This window comes from Cyanistes caeruleus, chromosome 20 (assembly GCF_971803275.1).
Source record: "Cyanistes caeruleus chromosome 20, bCyaCae1.hap1.1, whole genome shotgun sequence".
NCBI lineage: Eukaryota > Metazoa > Chordata > Aves > Passeriformes > Paridae > Cyanistes > Cyanistes caeruleus.
In genome coordinates, this window is record NC_141720.1 from 5,796,163 (window position 1) to 5,811,714 (window position 15,552).

At 51.5% G+C, this 15,552-nt stretch overlaps 2 protein-coding genes across 6 annotated transcripts in view; both read left to right on the forward strand.

The window, feature by feature from the left end:
* The first annotated feature begins 300 nt into the window (after positions 1 to 300).
* AIF1L (allograft inflammatory factor 1 like) lies at positions 301 to 12,352 on the forward strand. 2 transcript variants are annotated; one of them, XM_023938208.2, is made up of 5 exons: positions 301 to 410; positions 4,887 to 4,953; positions 7,897 to 7,938; positions 9,098 to 9,260; positions 10,891 to 12,352. In XM_023938208.2, exons 1-5 carry the CDS (start codon positions 333 to 335, stop codon positions 10,976 to 10,978), a joined length of 438 nt encoding a protein of 145 aa, XP_023793976.2. In that variant the 5' UTR covers positions 301 to 332; the 3' UTR covers positions 10,979 to 12,352. The 2 variants fall into 2 exon arrangements, with proteins under 2 accessions (XP_023793976.2, XP_023793974.1); XM_023938206.2 differs by lacking the exon at positions 301 to 410 and adding an exon at positions 4,571 to 4,791.
* Positions 12,353 to 13,670: 1,318 nt separating this feature from the next.
* The window catches only part of NUP214 (nucleoporin 214), a 38,704-nt gene continuing 36,822 nt past the window's right edge, over positions 13,671 to 15,552 (forward strand). Inside the window, exon 1 of one of the 4 annotated variants that reach the window (XM_023938209.2) lies at positions 13,671 to 14,201. In XM_023938209.2, coding sequence (XP_023793977.2) covers positions 14,160 to 14,201 — 42 coding nt within the window. In that variant the 5' untranslated portion in view covers positions 13,671 to 14,159. The remainder of the gene's footprint in view (positions 14,202 to 15,552) is intronic. The other 3 variants (XM_023938211.2, XM_023938210.2, XM_086857829.1) reach the window with 3 other exon arrangements.

The following is a 15,552-nucleotide window of genomic DNA, read 5'->3' on the forward strand; positions in this document are numbered from 1 at the left end:
ATCTCGTCCCTTATCCCGCTGCTCGCGCTCCAGGGTTTACCCAGCGCCCCTACCATCCCGCCCGTGTCCCTCTGCCGTCGGTACCGGCGGGGCGATCCCCGCTGTCCCGGAGCCGCTCCCGGCGGGTGCCGCGGGCAGAGGGAGCCGGTCCCTTCCCTCCTGCGGGAAGCCCAGAGGCGGCGATGCCTCTCCCCGTGCCGGGCCACCTCGAGCCCACCGCGGGTAGCACCTCGCGGGGCGGGGAATGGGTTAAGGGCGGGGGGCGGAGGGCCCGGCCCGGCCCTGCCCGCCCCTATTTAAGGCGGCGGCGGGCGCGGGGAGGGCTCGGTGCGATGGCGGCTCCGCGCCGGCCGAGCGGCGGGGGGCTGCGCAGGGCCCCGCAGGACGGGCGGCTGGAGGAGATCAACAAGGTGGGGCTGGGGCCGCCTCCCGAGCCGACCCCCGCGGGGAGTGGGGAGGGGGTTGCGGGCAAGAGGAACAGGAGGAGGGGGGCGGTGGGTGCAGGAGGAGCCGCCGACCCCTCTGCCCAAACCCCTTCGGAGAAGGGATCCTGCCGCGGGAGGAAGCGGGGTTTCTGCGGGGATCGCTCTGTATCCCCTCCGCTCCTGGTGTTGCCCTCTCAGGCGGCTCTGTCCTCCCCGTGTGTCGCATATCGGCGGCTCCGAGCGGGCTGCTGGGCGCCCGGGGGCTGGCTGCTGTGAAATTCCCTTTGGGAACGCGCTCCAGCAAGAATGGGGGCTATTGTTCTCCTGGAGGACTAAAACCTCCCCTCCGCTATATCGAGCGCTTCAACTTTTTCTTGCCGGAATGAGAAGTTTCTGCTGCTCAGAGCTGACTCCAGCCTTCCTAGCTTTTCATTACAGTGGGTGAATGGGTTGCCCAGCGTGGCTGGAAGTCCCACAATCTTTGGGCAGGGGGAATGGCACCTCCTGGATTAGTGCAAAGTGCACTGGGCTTCGTGCCCTTCATGCCAGGGTCAGGCAAGGTCCTCTCCCCCGAGCTTCAGGCTTACCCTGTCCCTTGCTTGGCATGGTTGTGGGGGCAGTTCTGTTGGCATCCCTCCCAGCTAAGAGCAGTTCTGAGGGTCAAAAGAAGGTTTTAACCTTGAAGCAAACAGTGCTGGGATTTCTAGCACTTCTAGGTGCTCCTTTAGTCAGTGGCACCTTGGTGTTATGAGTGCAGAAATCAAATCACTCTACAAAATTAGAGCCTGGAGGAGATGGGCTCACCTTACCCTCACACTGACTAAACTATGAAAAGTGGCAATATGCTCCACCAAACAGCATGCTGTACCAGTGAGACAGTAGAGGTGAAGTTTAGGTCACTGGAGAGGGAATTAAGTCATTAGAAATTACTCAATTAACTAGAAATTAGGATGAATTAGGATATAGAGAATAAGAGTGGAAAAAGAGGTGTCATGGCATATGGTGTAGAATAAAAGCACTTGGTTAAAAAGGAGCCTTTGTAACCTGCTGCTGGAAGGCAGACACATCACACCCTGCACCAAGGCGTGTATTTCCCGTAGCCAAGGTGGTGTTGGCCCTTAGGCTGAGGATGAAGGGATTGTGTTGTAGCTCCTGCTGCAGTTTCTGCTTCTGCAGAGCCATCCTCCAGCATCACACAGACACAAGGGGGATACACGATCCTTAAGCTGTTAGGAGCTGTAGGAGTCTGGGATGCTGCTGGTGTGCCACTGCTGTGTCCCAGGGCTCAGGGCTGTTCCCACACAGGGGACAGGTTCCTATCTCTCCCCTAAGCTGCCATCACTCTGGCCTTTTCTTTAGCTGAGGTTTGGATGACAATAATGAAACAAACTACGTGACTTCCCACTGACAGAGCTGCTTGTTTGCGTCCTTGCTGCCCTTCGTGCTGCCTCAGCGCTACGAGATGGGGGTTTGAGCAGCTCAAAACCAAGCTGCAGATAGCACGGGTGGCAGATGCCCATGGATCCTCAGAAGCCATTGTGCTCTGGGCAGCAACCCCCACGCTGCTGTGCTTTGCCAGCTCTATGTGGCAATGGGGGAGTGCAGCAAACAGCCTCACACCTCCCTGACAAACAGCTGATACAGAAACTTGGGCTGATACTGTGGCTGGAGCCAAGGAGGGGGTTTCCCCAGCACTGAAGAGCTCTAAGACTGTAAAAACAGTCAAGTGCTCCTAATAGAACCTATCAGGCCAAATTCCTATCAGGCTTAATCTCATTGTCTCATCCTAACACTTAGCTCCCTCCAGCCCTGTTTTCCTGGCTGGTTTCTATCCCAGAGCTCTCGATGGGATACGGGTCTGGCAGGCAGTACACTGAGTGCACGTGTGCTGCTGAAGGATAGCCCAGTCCTAGTGCTGACTCCTCTCTTCCAGTCTGAAACACTCTTCTGGCCTCCCCTCTTGGTTGTTCCCCTCTTTTTGGGTACCATAATCACATTGTCCAGCCTCGTGCATCAAGGTGGCAGGTCTAATCCAGCACAGATTAGTTTCAACCTTGTTTTACCCTGTAATGCGCTGGGCTTTGGGGAAGGAATTCAGCCTGTTAGAGAGCAGGTGCCTGCTTCTCATCGTGCCTGTTTCTCTCATCCAGGCAGGCACAAGCATCCCTCAGCCCTTCCCAGCCCCTGCAGGCAGGGTGGCTGGCATTCAGCACTTGAACATCCCAGTGAGAGCTGGGATGCCAGCTGGAGTCTCCTTTTTGGGGAGCAAGGACAGATCTGGCTTTGTTCAGGTTGTCTTGCAGGTAGCTGGCACTTGTCTGGCTCAGTTTATTGGCTTAGAAAAGTCTCTCAACAGCTCAAGAAAGGCTGTTCAGGGCAGAAGCGGGGGAGAGGCTTTTAAAGCAGTTCTTATTAATAGAACATGCCCCTTAAAATGGGAACTTTAGCAAAGGGCTCTAGGTGGAACTTCAGCCACTGTGAGTTTGAGTCACAGGCCCTGGGGACTGAATTCCTGTGTGCCATTGTGATTGTTTTCCTTATCAAAGTCACAGCTCAGCTCACACACAATGTGAAGAGTGGAATGCCTTTCAAATACAGCCCCTTATTGCTTCCTTGCACCTGGAGCAGAGCTGTGGTGCTGGTGGGCTCTCCAGCCCCCCTCCAGTTGAAACAAAAGGGAACTGAGTCCCAAACCTGTGTGCAGGGTCACCTGTGCTGCTCTTGTGTCATGCTGGTGGGGGCTGGTGGGCTCCTAGACACGTGTCACTCAGCCATCACACATAGATGCATTCCCTTCAGTCTTTACCATTTCTGTGTTGCTTCTTGCTCCCAGAGAGATGCTGTGCTCTGCCATCACATACCCTGTCCTTCTGGGAGGTGGAAGCTGCTTGCTGTTCCTGCAGGGCAGGAATGAAGCTGTGACCTGGTGGCCAGGAGGTGTTTTGGCCCTGTTTTGGTTTTCGGTGATGTTTGCCTTCTCCAGAGGCTATTCAGTGATGATGGCAGCAGGTAACACTACTCTGGTCTCTGGTGACTCCTGCTGCTGCCTGAGCCCAGGTCTCAAAGCTGAATTGGGCCCTTTGTGTTGGGCTGGAAAATGATACCCCTGGGTAGAAATAACTGAGCTAAATGAAGCTGAGTTGGCAAAGGAGAGCAAAAGAAGGAACTGGGAATGTTGCTTTTCACCACAGCTCTCAATTTGAGTTGGTGACCATGGTGATGACGGAAGCCAGTGTCACACTGGTTTGGTGGCCATGGTCTGTGGTGTCCCATCTGGAGTTTCTGGGGTGGGAGGAGGGGGTGGCAGTCACTTATGTCCTAGTGGGCTTCCTACAAAAGCCTAGTTCAGCTGCAGGTAAAAGACTGACCATAGCAGTGGTTAACTGGCAGTGAAGGTTTGAGGACTCCCTGAGCAGTCCAAGCTCCCCTGTACCAATGAAGAAGGAGGGAGCAGCTTCAGGTGTGTGGAACCCAGAGCACAGGAGCACAGTTAGGATGACCAACAGTGATCAGCACACAAGGCTCTTGGTGACCCATTCCTGCCTTCCCCATGAGCATGGGGAGCAGTGGTGAGGAACACATTTCCAGAGTAGAGAACAGCCTCAGCCCTCCATCCACTAACCCCTCAAGGGGTTTGTCCTGGACAGGCCATGCATAAACTGTGCAGATGTTAATGATTTCTACACTGAAGAATGTGGTGTTGTTGCTGAACACAGATCAAGTCATTAAGCTGTGCTGGGCTGGAGCTGGGCGGTGTGGGAGGGCAGGGACAGGAGCAAGACCCTGCTGCTCACAGCTGAGGGGAGTGTTGCTGGCAGGGCACAGCAGGAGAGCTGGCTCTGCAAGTTGTGATCTGTTCCCTTGTGTATCTGAAGGTTTTTGAGGTGGGGCTAAGGACAAGTGACCAGAAGTGATCCAGGGTTTCGTCTTCAGCCTGAGCAGGGTAGAGGGAGAAAATGGATATGAGAGAGTTCCTAAGCCCAAAATACCCGTCCTCTTGGGCATATGACATTCTACAAACTTTGCCTGCTTTATTTGCAAAGCCCTCTGAGTTTATCTAAGAGTTTGAGATAAGAGTGTTTTTTTGCAAGGACTAGGAGCCCTTGCTGGAAATAAGTGCTGAATCCATATGCTAAGTGTGCTTAAGCAGAGATGTGGGGAGCTGAAACCTTGGGTGAGCAAGAACAGGGGGTTTCATGCAGTTAAGGCAGATGGAGTCCAGTCCTCCCTCAAGCTGCAGGTGGGAAATCTGAGACATCAGAGGGATTCCCCTTGCACTGGAGTGTTAATGACAAGGTGTGGAGGGATTCAGCCCAATTTCAAGTCTCTTGGTGCTGTTGCTCATCTATGGCTCTCTGGGAATTGTGTGAGTCTTCTGCCTAATGCTGACTTTGGAGGTGCCCTCTAGGGTGCTTTCCTTTGCATCTTTAACCTTGAGGATATATTTTTTTTCTGTTTTAGGAGTTTCTCTGTGACCCAAAGTTCAGTAATGAAAAAGACCTGGAGGAGAAGTTGGCAGTGTTCAAAGGTGAGAACTGGAGGATTTCCCTGTCCTTTGAGCCTTACTGTTTGCTCTGAACTAGATTATTTTCCTCAGCACTTGGATCTCACCAGCCTGAGATTATCTGCCAAATACAAGTGACTGAGCTGGGATGGATGCCTTCCCCCTTGCTTGTGGACTTGGTGAAACTCTCTGGAGAGGTGCTTTCCACTTGTGCTTCTCCCACTTGCAGGGCAGGGGCATGTCACCCTACAGACATCCTGCCTGGCAGCTGCTGTTACTGCAAAACCTGCTGTGCAGGCAGAACTCTGGGGAGCAGCAAAGGAGGGTGGTTTCTATCTAGTTACCCAGCAAGCTAACTGGCATAATGGACCATGCAATAGCTGGACTCTATTTTTTTATTTTTTTTTTCAAAAGTAGGAGGGCCTCATTCAACAAAGCAGAAATGTCAGCTGCTTTCTGGAGGAGTTGGGGACTTTCTCTCTCCAAAAGTTTCTTTAGTCCTTTCCCAGCCCCTTGACACCAGAGGGAACAGCGCTGATATGTCTAGTTCTGGCCAAAGCCTGACTCCAGTGGGTCAGCAGATCTAGGGCTTAGGTTTGGGCCTTTTTCTGGGACAGGGATAGAGAAACAGCTCAAAAGCATGGAGTCCTCTGGAGCTTGTCCCCAGACTGGTTACAGGACTAGATCTGGCAGGGTTATTCTGGTGTACCCACTTTCTTTCTAAGCAGTGGCTGAAGACAGTTGAGAAAACATGCCTGCATCACATGTGCCCAACCTGGCTCTAACCTAATAAAACCTGACCTTGCTTCCATTTCAGACATTGTCTGCTATTTCCCTTTGAATTTTGGCTTTGCAATCCAGCAAGGAAGAAGCTGGCTGCCGTTTTGTGATCCCTTACACTGCTGGGCACAGAGGAGCCTCCTGTGCTCCCCGATCTCTTTGTGTTGCCTTTTGTGTAGCTTTGGCTTTTGGCTGCAGCCCCGCATTATATTTTCCCATCACAATTGGGGCTCTTCAAACATTGCAACTGTAGGTCACAGGCGCAGAATTCCCTGTAACGAGAGCCTTTGGCATCTCTTCCTGCTGCCTCGTGAGTTTGTCTCCATGGCCTGTCCCTCTCTCCAAGGCCTCCTCCAGCTCCCCCAACAATCAGCTCATTGTGTGATGATGGGGGGAATATTTCTTCTCTGCTGTCCTTCCCACTCCCCCACCTCCCTTCCTGCCTGGGGGAGGCTAAGATGGAGCCCCCATGCAGTATTTGTGTCAATGTATTTGTGAGGGAGGGATCATGCATGGTTTTTGCCCCACTATATCCCTGCTGGTGGCATGGGGGGGGAAACATAAATGTGTGAGCTGAGGCTGATGTAAAGCTGCCTCTGTTCTTTGCACTGCTGGCTAAGTGTCAGCTCAGAAGAAAACGTGTGCTGGGCATAGACATGGCAGAGCAGGGTTTGTGCCCCAGGCACATGCAGGGGTGCCTGACCCTGGTAAGATGCACAAGATCATTCTGGTGAGGCAGAGTGTGGGGAGAGGCAGTCCCACATCAAGCATCAGTCTGGCACCTAAGCATGTGTGTTACAGCTCCAAATTCTTCTAGGACTGGTAGCATGATGCTTGAAGGAAGACATTTACTCCTGCCTGAAGCGTGGACAGCTTTGGTTTGTACATGGTATTTCCGTAGGTCTGTCCCGGTCACCTCATGGCAGCTGAGACTGAGGTGAAGACATGCCAAGCCATTCCTTTGCCTCCTGCCCTTCAGTCCAGTTAACCCAACAATTTCCTTTGGAAGCACAGGTCCTGGGAAGACTCTGATGTGTGAAATAACAACTCTTCCCTTTGGTTCCTTAAATTAGCCTGCCACTTCTCTGTTCATGCTCATAGTGCTTGCTGGTGTCCCTGGAGCAGAGGCAAAAGGTCTTTTCCATTTTCCTTCCTGGGGCAAAGGAGCAGCCTGGAAGGGCTTGGTTCTCCAAGGCTGGAGGTGAGGAGCGACTGCTCACTGTAGGGAGATTTCTCCAGCTCAGCATGGGTGGATGGTGCCAGCAGGCATCTTGCTCTTTCCATTTAGTAGAGCTGAGGTGATGAGGGGCCTCCTGCGGCACCAGGAGCTGTATGGTCTGTAAGACAGACAAATCCTTGCCTGAAGAGCTTAAAGTCTAAATGGGGAACAGCTAGCAAGGGGTGGGGGTGTGTAGGAGGCTCAGGTGTGCCACTTCAAAGGGCAGAAACTGCACAGGACTGAATTCCTGAATTTTCTAACTCAAATCACTGCTCTGCCTGTTACAGCATGTGAGTTTTTGTCCTGCAAAGCTAACCAGACCTTCTGGAGCAGGCTCTGCCTCTCTCTGACAATGCTGGAGTTGCTCAAGTCAGCAGTGTTTGACAGCAGGCTGGAAGGGCAAACAACTTGCTCCAGCATCACTGTGCCCAGGCATGTTCTTGGCTTTGCCCTCTTGATGTGGTCCTTGAGCATCTCTCCTGGCAGGTGTTGCTCTGGGAGTGAGCACAGCAACGGGAGCACTGTGGAGTCTGTCCCTCGTTACTGCAGGCAACTGCGTCATTTAATCCCCCTTCTAATCCGATCAAGCCTCATCTAGGGAGTGCTCAGGGGTTTGTTTTCCTTGCTACTCCTTCTGGGAGGCTGTTCCAGAGCTTTGTTTTTCTGGCTGGAAACCTTTTAACGCTGTTCATAGCCAGCTGATACCTTGTTCTCATGCCAGTGTTTTCCTTCAGCTTAAATGAAAAGCAGCCACAATTACAGAGCACTTAACTCTAGAGCCCTAGAGTTGAGATAAGGGTGCTAAAACCAGGCCTTTAGATGGTCTCCCCCTCTGAACTTTGCATTCAGCACTATATCAATCTTATCCCCAAATGCTTTATTTCAGTGCTGTAAGCAGGCAGTGTTCCAAAGCACTGCACACCCCATTGCTCTAGACTCCTGCTGACTTAATTCTGTGTCTCTTCCAGAGAAATACATGGAGTTTGACCTGAACAACCAAGGCGAGATTGGTGAGTGATTCTGAGGGATGCTGGGCTGGAAGAGCCACAGCCTGTCTGCTGCTGAATCTACTGCTTCTCTCTGCATTCATGGTGTTGTGGGCTTTTCCTATGTACAGCCTTTCTTGGAATTTGATTGCCAGCCAGGGGTTTCCTTGGCTCTCCAGCCCTTGCCTCTCAGCTTCTTCAGTCTCTCCTTACTTATTTCAAGATCTAAGCTCTTCTCAGTGCTGTTCCCCTGAAGTTTTTTATCTCCTCCACTTATTTCTGCTCTAAATGCTTTTTCTTTCTTCTCCATTTTTCTCCACTGAGGCCTTCTTCTCAATCCTCTGCTGTGAAGGTGGGAATTCAGAGGTGGGAAGCTGCAGGACGTAGACAATCCTAGGGCTTGCCTGGCTTGAGGCAGGAGCTGTATAAATTCATGAGCACTTGTGGTGCAGAGAAGCTCTTTGCTTTGCAAGGAAGGGAGCAGAAGGAAGCAAAGGTCTTGGGTGTGAGCCTGGCTCGGCTGAGCAGCCCTGCTTTGGGTCCAGAAAGCACCAGTTACATAAAGTTCCAGCCTCCTGCAGGCTTGGAGCTGACACTGAAGTGTAATCACTTGTGTGCTGTGCCCTTCCAGGAGGCTGCTGCCTTGCTCCCCTCCTCCACAAGTCCTCCATCTGAAGTGAAGCCTGTGGGGAACTGGAAGAGGCCTGACTCAGGGCTTCCGGGAGGGAAGGGGCTCGCAGGTCTCAGCAGGCAGCATTGAAATGGGAGGAAATGGCCTGTGGCGATGGGCAGGGGCGTCTGCTCTCCACGGCTTGTTTGTCTCCAGCTTTAACCCCAGTGTTGCTTCCCTCCTCCCCATCCTTGTGACTCTTGGCACCACAATCCAAGCTAGAGAGCACTATCCCCACATGTCTCTGGAGCACTTGGAGAGTTGTCACTCTTCTCTGAGTGTGTGGTATTTTATCTTGAGCTGCACAACTGGGAAGTGATGCTCTGTACTGGGTGGAGTGGCAGTGAGCTCTTCTGGAAGGCTTCTAGTGGCTTTTGGCAACAGCTTAATGCTGTCACCCACAAATCCATGGCTGAGGTGGTCTCAGGAGGGAACTCATGGCTCTGTCCCTAAGGTTGGTTTGTGCTCAGAGGGGTTACGCCCTTGACAGCAGTGATTGCCTTGCTCTTGTAGATTTGATGTCTGTCAAAAGGATGATGGAGAAGCTGGGGGCTCCAAAGACCCACCTAGAACTGAAGAGGATGATCTCTGAGGTGACTGGAGGGGTCAGCGACACCATTTCGTACCAGGACTTTGTCAATGTGATGCTTGGGAAACGCTCTGCTGTGCTGAAACTGTGAGTGTCCTGAGATGGAGCCGGGGAGATCAGCAGCACCCGAGCTGCTCTGTTGGGAAGCTGGGAAGCACAAGCTGTTCTGTCTGGTAGAGCTGGAGCTATGCACACTCAGTGTTCATGGAGGGAGGATCCTTGTGCAGGGGGGTCTGCAGGGTGCATGAGGGGGTGCATAAGCCCATGCTGAGGCTGAGCAGTGGCCAGTGCTCCCAGCAGAGCTGCCTGCTGTGTGTTAGCACAGGCTTCCTCCCATGTGCTTCATGGCATTCAGCACTGCAGGACTGCTTTCCATCTCTTCCCTGAGGATCCTGCTGGCTTTAGGGACACAGACTTCCCCTGTGGATGGTGGTAGGACTTGAGTGAATGATGGTCCTGCCAGCACCAGTAGTGCTGGCTCCTGTTTCCCACAGGATGCTCCATCCCTGCCTGATCTCAGAGGGACAGGAAGTAGATGGAGATGGGACACATACTTAAAACAACTGGCTCATGCTGGGAGAGGCTTTCTGTGGTACAGGCTGCCAGCACTAGCCTCCCACGGCCCCCTCTGCCCTCTCAACAGGACTCTGAAAGCACTGCTCTAACAAATGGCTTCCAAACACTTGCTTGGCTCCATCTCCATCCCATTGAAGCCTGGTGTTTCCTTTCACAGCTCAGAGGCTGGCCCTGCTTTAGTGTCTGAAACTGCCATGAATAGGAGCTGATCCTCTCTATCCTCCTTACCCCTTTTTGGAGGCAGCTTTAGAAACACAGCCAGCTTTCCTGGCAGGTTGGGAGGAAGGATCTTGCACACACCTCTCATGTGATTTCTCTAAGCTGGGACATGTTTGCTGGCAGAATCTCTCTACTGTGTGCTGTGTCTGTATTGTGATGCTCCTCTTCCAAGCAGACACAGATTTCTGATGTCCCTGTTCCTCCTTTTTCTCCACAGAACCAGACTGAGCCCGCAGCCTGTCCCATATCTTCCATCCCTTCTCTCAGCTGCTGCAGCAGTTTTCACAAACAGGTCCCTTCTCTTGCTAACAGACACCCCATTGTCTGTTGGACCCTGTAGAAAAGGAGCAGAAATGTAAAACTTGTCCTAAGAGCAGTACAGCCCTTTGATCCACCCGAGGCAGCTGGCATTCCCAGCGTAGCTGCAGTCCTCAGGGAGGAAGACAGTGCTAGTGGTTGCAAAATGCTTGAGATTCCTACAGCCAGTGCCTTGCTCCTTGTTTTTGCTCTCTCCCCCAGCTGTAATTGCTGTTGCTTGCTTGGTGTTGGCTTCTGAATGTTCTGCTGTGTGGTTAGATGCAAGGTGGGCCAGGAGTGGTATTTGCTTTTACGCATCAGGAACACTTGGCATGCAGTATGTGCCCAGGGGATTTCGGAAGTGCCTGTCTAAATAAAATGTGCTAATCCTCTGGCCTCTGAGAGGAAAACCGGCAGAGACTTTGGGAGCTCACTCCTGATAGCTGCTGGAAAAGCCAGCCTGGCAGCACTGCCCTCTGTTGGCTTTCCCTGCTTTGTTTATTATCGAGTGCTCTTTCTAGGCAAGCCAGATGCTCTTTTTCAGGAGAGAAAGCCACCCCCAATGATGGATAAATATGCATTTGCTTTTTTTTTTTAAGTTGGAAATATCTGTTGTGTTTTGCAGGGTCATGATGTTTGAAGGAAAAGCCAATGAAAGCAACCCAAAACCTTCTGGTCCACCTCCAGAGAGAGACATAGCCAGCCTCCCTTGAAGAGGACGGGCTGTAAAATGGGCACTGTTTGCTTTGCTGGTCTGTAACAGAGGTTACCTGTGCTTTGTAACTCTTTACTGTGCACAGTCCTAGTTTTCCACTAACCTGCCTTAGAGGAACAGCAAGGGAAGCTGGAGACCCCCAGCTCGTGTCTTTCTACTGCATCCCTTAACCAACTTGATCTGTTAGACAGAAGCTGTAGCACCAACTGTAATGTGAGACCAAAAAGAACAAAAAAATATCCTGTGATTTTACTCTCTCCTCTGCCCTTCCTGCATTTCTCAGACGAGGAGCTATGTTGTTCCCAGTGTATGGATTCAGAGCTGTGCTTGTCATGACAGGTTCCTAATGATCCTTGCTGCCAGACATGGACAAAGCCCCTGCGAGCAGCTTCATGGGTGCAAAGAAATAAGTGCCTTCTCTGCTCCATCCTCCTGTCCCTTCTTTGGACTTAGTTCTTTCCCTCCTGATCTCCCCAAAATGCAAATCAGGCTCCCACGTCTGTCTGATCATAAGGGGAATGTGGAATGTGCTTGGACACAGAGATCTGCCTGCACAACCTATTGGAGTGGCACAGGTGCCTGCAGAGACAATTTCTGTCTGTTCTGGCGCCTCATCCTGCGGGCAGATCTCAGGGCCCAACACCAACCATTGCGAGTGATGGTTAAAGCCACCCTGGGGAGCCCCTTCCTGATAAATCGTGACTTGGGTCCGACCAGGAGCGTAACCTCTGGATAGGTGATTGTCTGTCCCATCCATGGAGTCCAGAAACAAGCTGTGATGCCTTTGCAGCCCAACAGGGCACCTCCAGGTAAAAGGAAGCTGAGTGACCAAATTGAGCCCGGCCAGACCAGCTGCAGATGAGGATCTGTCCTCAGGCAGCTGCTCGTCCTTCTGATTTTTGCAGACCTCCCTGTATGTGTTTCAGCCCTGTCCCCTGGGACTATACATTTCCCTGATGGATAAGCCCTCAAATCTGCAAAATAAGAAGGGCTGTAAGTATGGAATATGAACTGGGACTGTGCTATCCACACTCTGGGTACTGTGGTGATTCTTGTTCCATACACAATTTCTGGAATCCAGGTGTTTGCTCTTTGCCCTTTCCCTACTCTTTTCTTAAAATGTTCTTGACAGCTTTTAACTTTTTTAAAATCATTATTTAGTAAGTACATTTTTTAAAGGAAATACAGATAATTAACTCTACTAGGCTGATTGTTCCTGCCAAAGGCTGCACTTTTAAATAATTAAATAAAACAACAAAAACATTCTCACTACTGTTTGTGTGAAAACCAAAATTGTAACAGAGACAAAAATTTTGAGCAAAAGCAGCACCAGTCTACTTCAAGGACTGAAAATAAATCTTTTGAAACTACACAGTATGTCAGTGTTTATTGTTATCTCCTCTGAAGCTTGGTCCATATGATTGGTTGCAGATTAAGGGAGCTGGTTTCCAAGTCTGTTAATATAAACTCTTAAACAGATCCTGGAGATAGGTTTGGACGGTCTTGATCTGATCTTTATCTGTAATAACTGACTGAAAGCTATGGAGTTTGTGTGATGAAATGCAGAGGCCACCTCTTGAAAGCTGATGCTTTTTTTGACTTACTGAAAAAGAGCAGGTGCCAGTGCTTATTTTAAGGAATAACTTGTTGATTGAAAGCAGACACTTGCAATGCTTTTCTTGAAGGAGGGTTTTTTTAATTATTCTCTCTGCTCTTGAAGCAATTGCCCAAGGTTCTTCTCTGATGTGAATTATCAGAAGGGGAGACACGGTTTCCTGGGGAATTACTGGGTGCACTTTTTCCATGTGTTTCTCAAAAGGACAGAATTTCCCTGAGATCACAGCCCCATGTCTGCCTCCTGCTGCCTTGTAGCCTCTGGAAATGCACCTGCTTTTCTTGGCTGTGTGTTGAAGCTGTTGTTCAGTTAGAAAATAAAGGAAGCATATTACATGAGGGAAACTTGGATGTGGTTTGCCACAGGTTCAGGTCACTGCCCAAAGCCATTGCTTGTCTTTGTGGAAATCCTTTTCTTTTTTGATCCTGGAAACAGCCCTTCTCAAAGTGTCCCCATAGGGCTGAGCACTGGCATTCTGTCTGAGTGGGAGCTGAACCCCTCAAAACTTGAACAAGTAAAGGAATTGAGGACCTGGTGTGATCAAGCCCCCACATTCTACTTTTGTGTGGTCTTGGAGCACAATAAGGCTGCTCCAGCTCACAGAGCTTCTGTGTTTGCAGCTCAGCCACCCCACACAGGGGCTGGCCCAGAGCATCATTGTGCTCCCACTGCAGCCCATGCCAAGGGAACAAGATTTTACCTGAGGGAAAGGCATGAAACTGTCAGGGTTGGGTTAGGCTGGAATTAGGAAAAGGTTCTTCCCCCAAATGGTGCCTGGCCCCGACCAGACTCCCCAGGGACTGGGCATGGCCCCGAGGCTGCCAGAGCTCCAGGAGTGTTTGGACATGGCTCTCGGGGACATGGTGAGATTGTTGGGGTGTCCTGTGCAGGGTCGGGAGTTCAATTTAACAATCTTTGAACGTCCCTTCCAGCTAGGGAGTTTCCGTGATTCCTTAGACCTGAAGGAACACTGGATCTCAGATATGGGAAAAGCATCCAAGCCCCTCACCAAAGGCTGGTGGCCGGGGTGGAGCAGCCGCCTGCCAGGCTCCACCGTGGCTTGGCAGGGACAGCAGAGCCCATCCGTGCTGTCAGCGGGGTCTGTCTGTCCCCTCAGGGGCTGCTCCAGCACTGGCTCCCCTCAGGACGGAGCAGGGCACGGGCGGCTCAGAACGTGTGGAAAAACCAGGGCCAGAGCACACATCCTTTAAGCTGCACCAGGGGAAGTTCAGGTTGGACATTGCGAGGAATTTCTTCACAGAAAGGGTGATTAGATATCGGAACAGGCTCCCCAACGGGGTGGTGGAATCACTGTCCCTGGAGGTCTTCAGGGAACGACACTCAGTGCTGTGGGCTGCTTGACAAGATGATGATCAGCCATAGATTTGACTCGATTATCTCAGAGATATTTTCCAATCGAATTGACTGTGCAAAGAGGGTTTATTAAGGGCAGCCGTTTAGAGGTGCGAGGGCCCGGAGCAGCGAGAGCCGCGGCCAGAGCGGCCCCGCCGGAAGCGGAAGCGGCGCGGGGCTCTCCCGGCGGGACCGCGGCGGCGGGGCCGCCATGGGGGACGATATGGACGTGATCCCCGAGCGGGAGATGAAGGTGAGGCACGGGAGAGCGGGGAGCGTGAGGGGCAGTCCGGCGGGGGGAAGGGTTGGCAGGCTGTTTTACTCGGGGCTTTGGCTTGGAGCCGGAGGGGAACGGGGCTTGGAGAAGGCTTGGCCTGGGCTGTGAGTGGTGGTGGGTTCTGGGGGAGGCTTGGTTGGGACCGTGGGGCTGACAAACCGCGGGGCTCGGCTCGCGTTATGGAGACATCCTTGAAGTGTTTGTAAAACAGAATCCCAGGAATGGTCAGGCTGGAAGGGACCGCAGACCATCTGATCAAACCTCCCTGCTCAGACTGGTTTGTCCCAAAGCACAGGATTTTGTCCAAACGTGTCTGGGATATCTCCAGTTAGGGACACTCCACACCCTTTCTGGGCAATCTTGAGAACTTTCAAATACTTGAGGACTTTCCAGCGTAGTGTGGTTACAAGCCTGTGGGGTGGAAAAGGCAAGGCTGGCATGGCCTTGGTGTAGGGGGGTGTTTAATACCTGGAGGAAATCACAGAATGGTTTAGGTTGGAAGGAACTGTGAAGCCCATCTCGTTCCAACCTCTGCCATGGGCAGGGGTACCTTTCACCAGACCAGGTTGCTCCAAGCCTCATCCAGCCTGGCCTGGAGTAGCTTCAGGGATGAAGGAGAGTTGGAGGAACCTTATTCTGGAAGAAGAGTAATATGTTTCTAAACCTTTCTGTCAGCATGCCTTGTGCTGGGAATCTCCTGGTTTGGGGATGTGGAGCAGTGTGAGCTGAAGTCTTGCTGTGTGCTGCTAGCCTAGCCTGCCCTGTGTCACCCAGTGTTACTGTGAGGCTGGGTAAGAAGGGACGTGGGGGAACATATTCCTGAAGTGATTATAGGTCTATGTACAGCTGCCTTCTGCCCTCAAAAACAGGGTAGTTAGGCTGTTTGTTTTGCTGAAGTTTCTGAGTTCCTACATCCTCCTAAGATTGCTGGAATGTACTTATTTAGTGGCAGTTATTTGAGAATATCTCAGGTGCGTGACTGGAGTTATTGGCATGTAGGTTAGCAAATGTGTGCCTTGTAGAAACAAGTTTTGTTCAGTCCTGTCCCATCTTTTCTTTATTCCTTTCTGTTTTCCTCTGTATCCTTTGGCTGGTTTTGGTGTGCACCTGAAAAGATCAGATGTCTCAGGCAGATTTTATGAACACAGGCACTGGGTACAAGTGAGATTTAACCAATGGAAAAAAAAAAGTGGTGTGATCTCAGTCTTTAATGGATGAGACAGAAAATGTGGTGGAATGGCCAGAGACTGCCTGGGTGTGTGTCAGGGATTTGCAGCTCTCATGGAGAGGCTCCTGAACTGTCTGTCTTAGAGAAGCCAAAGTAAAA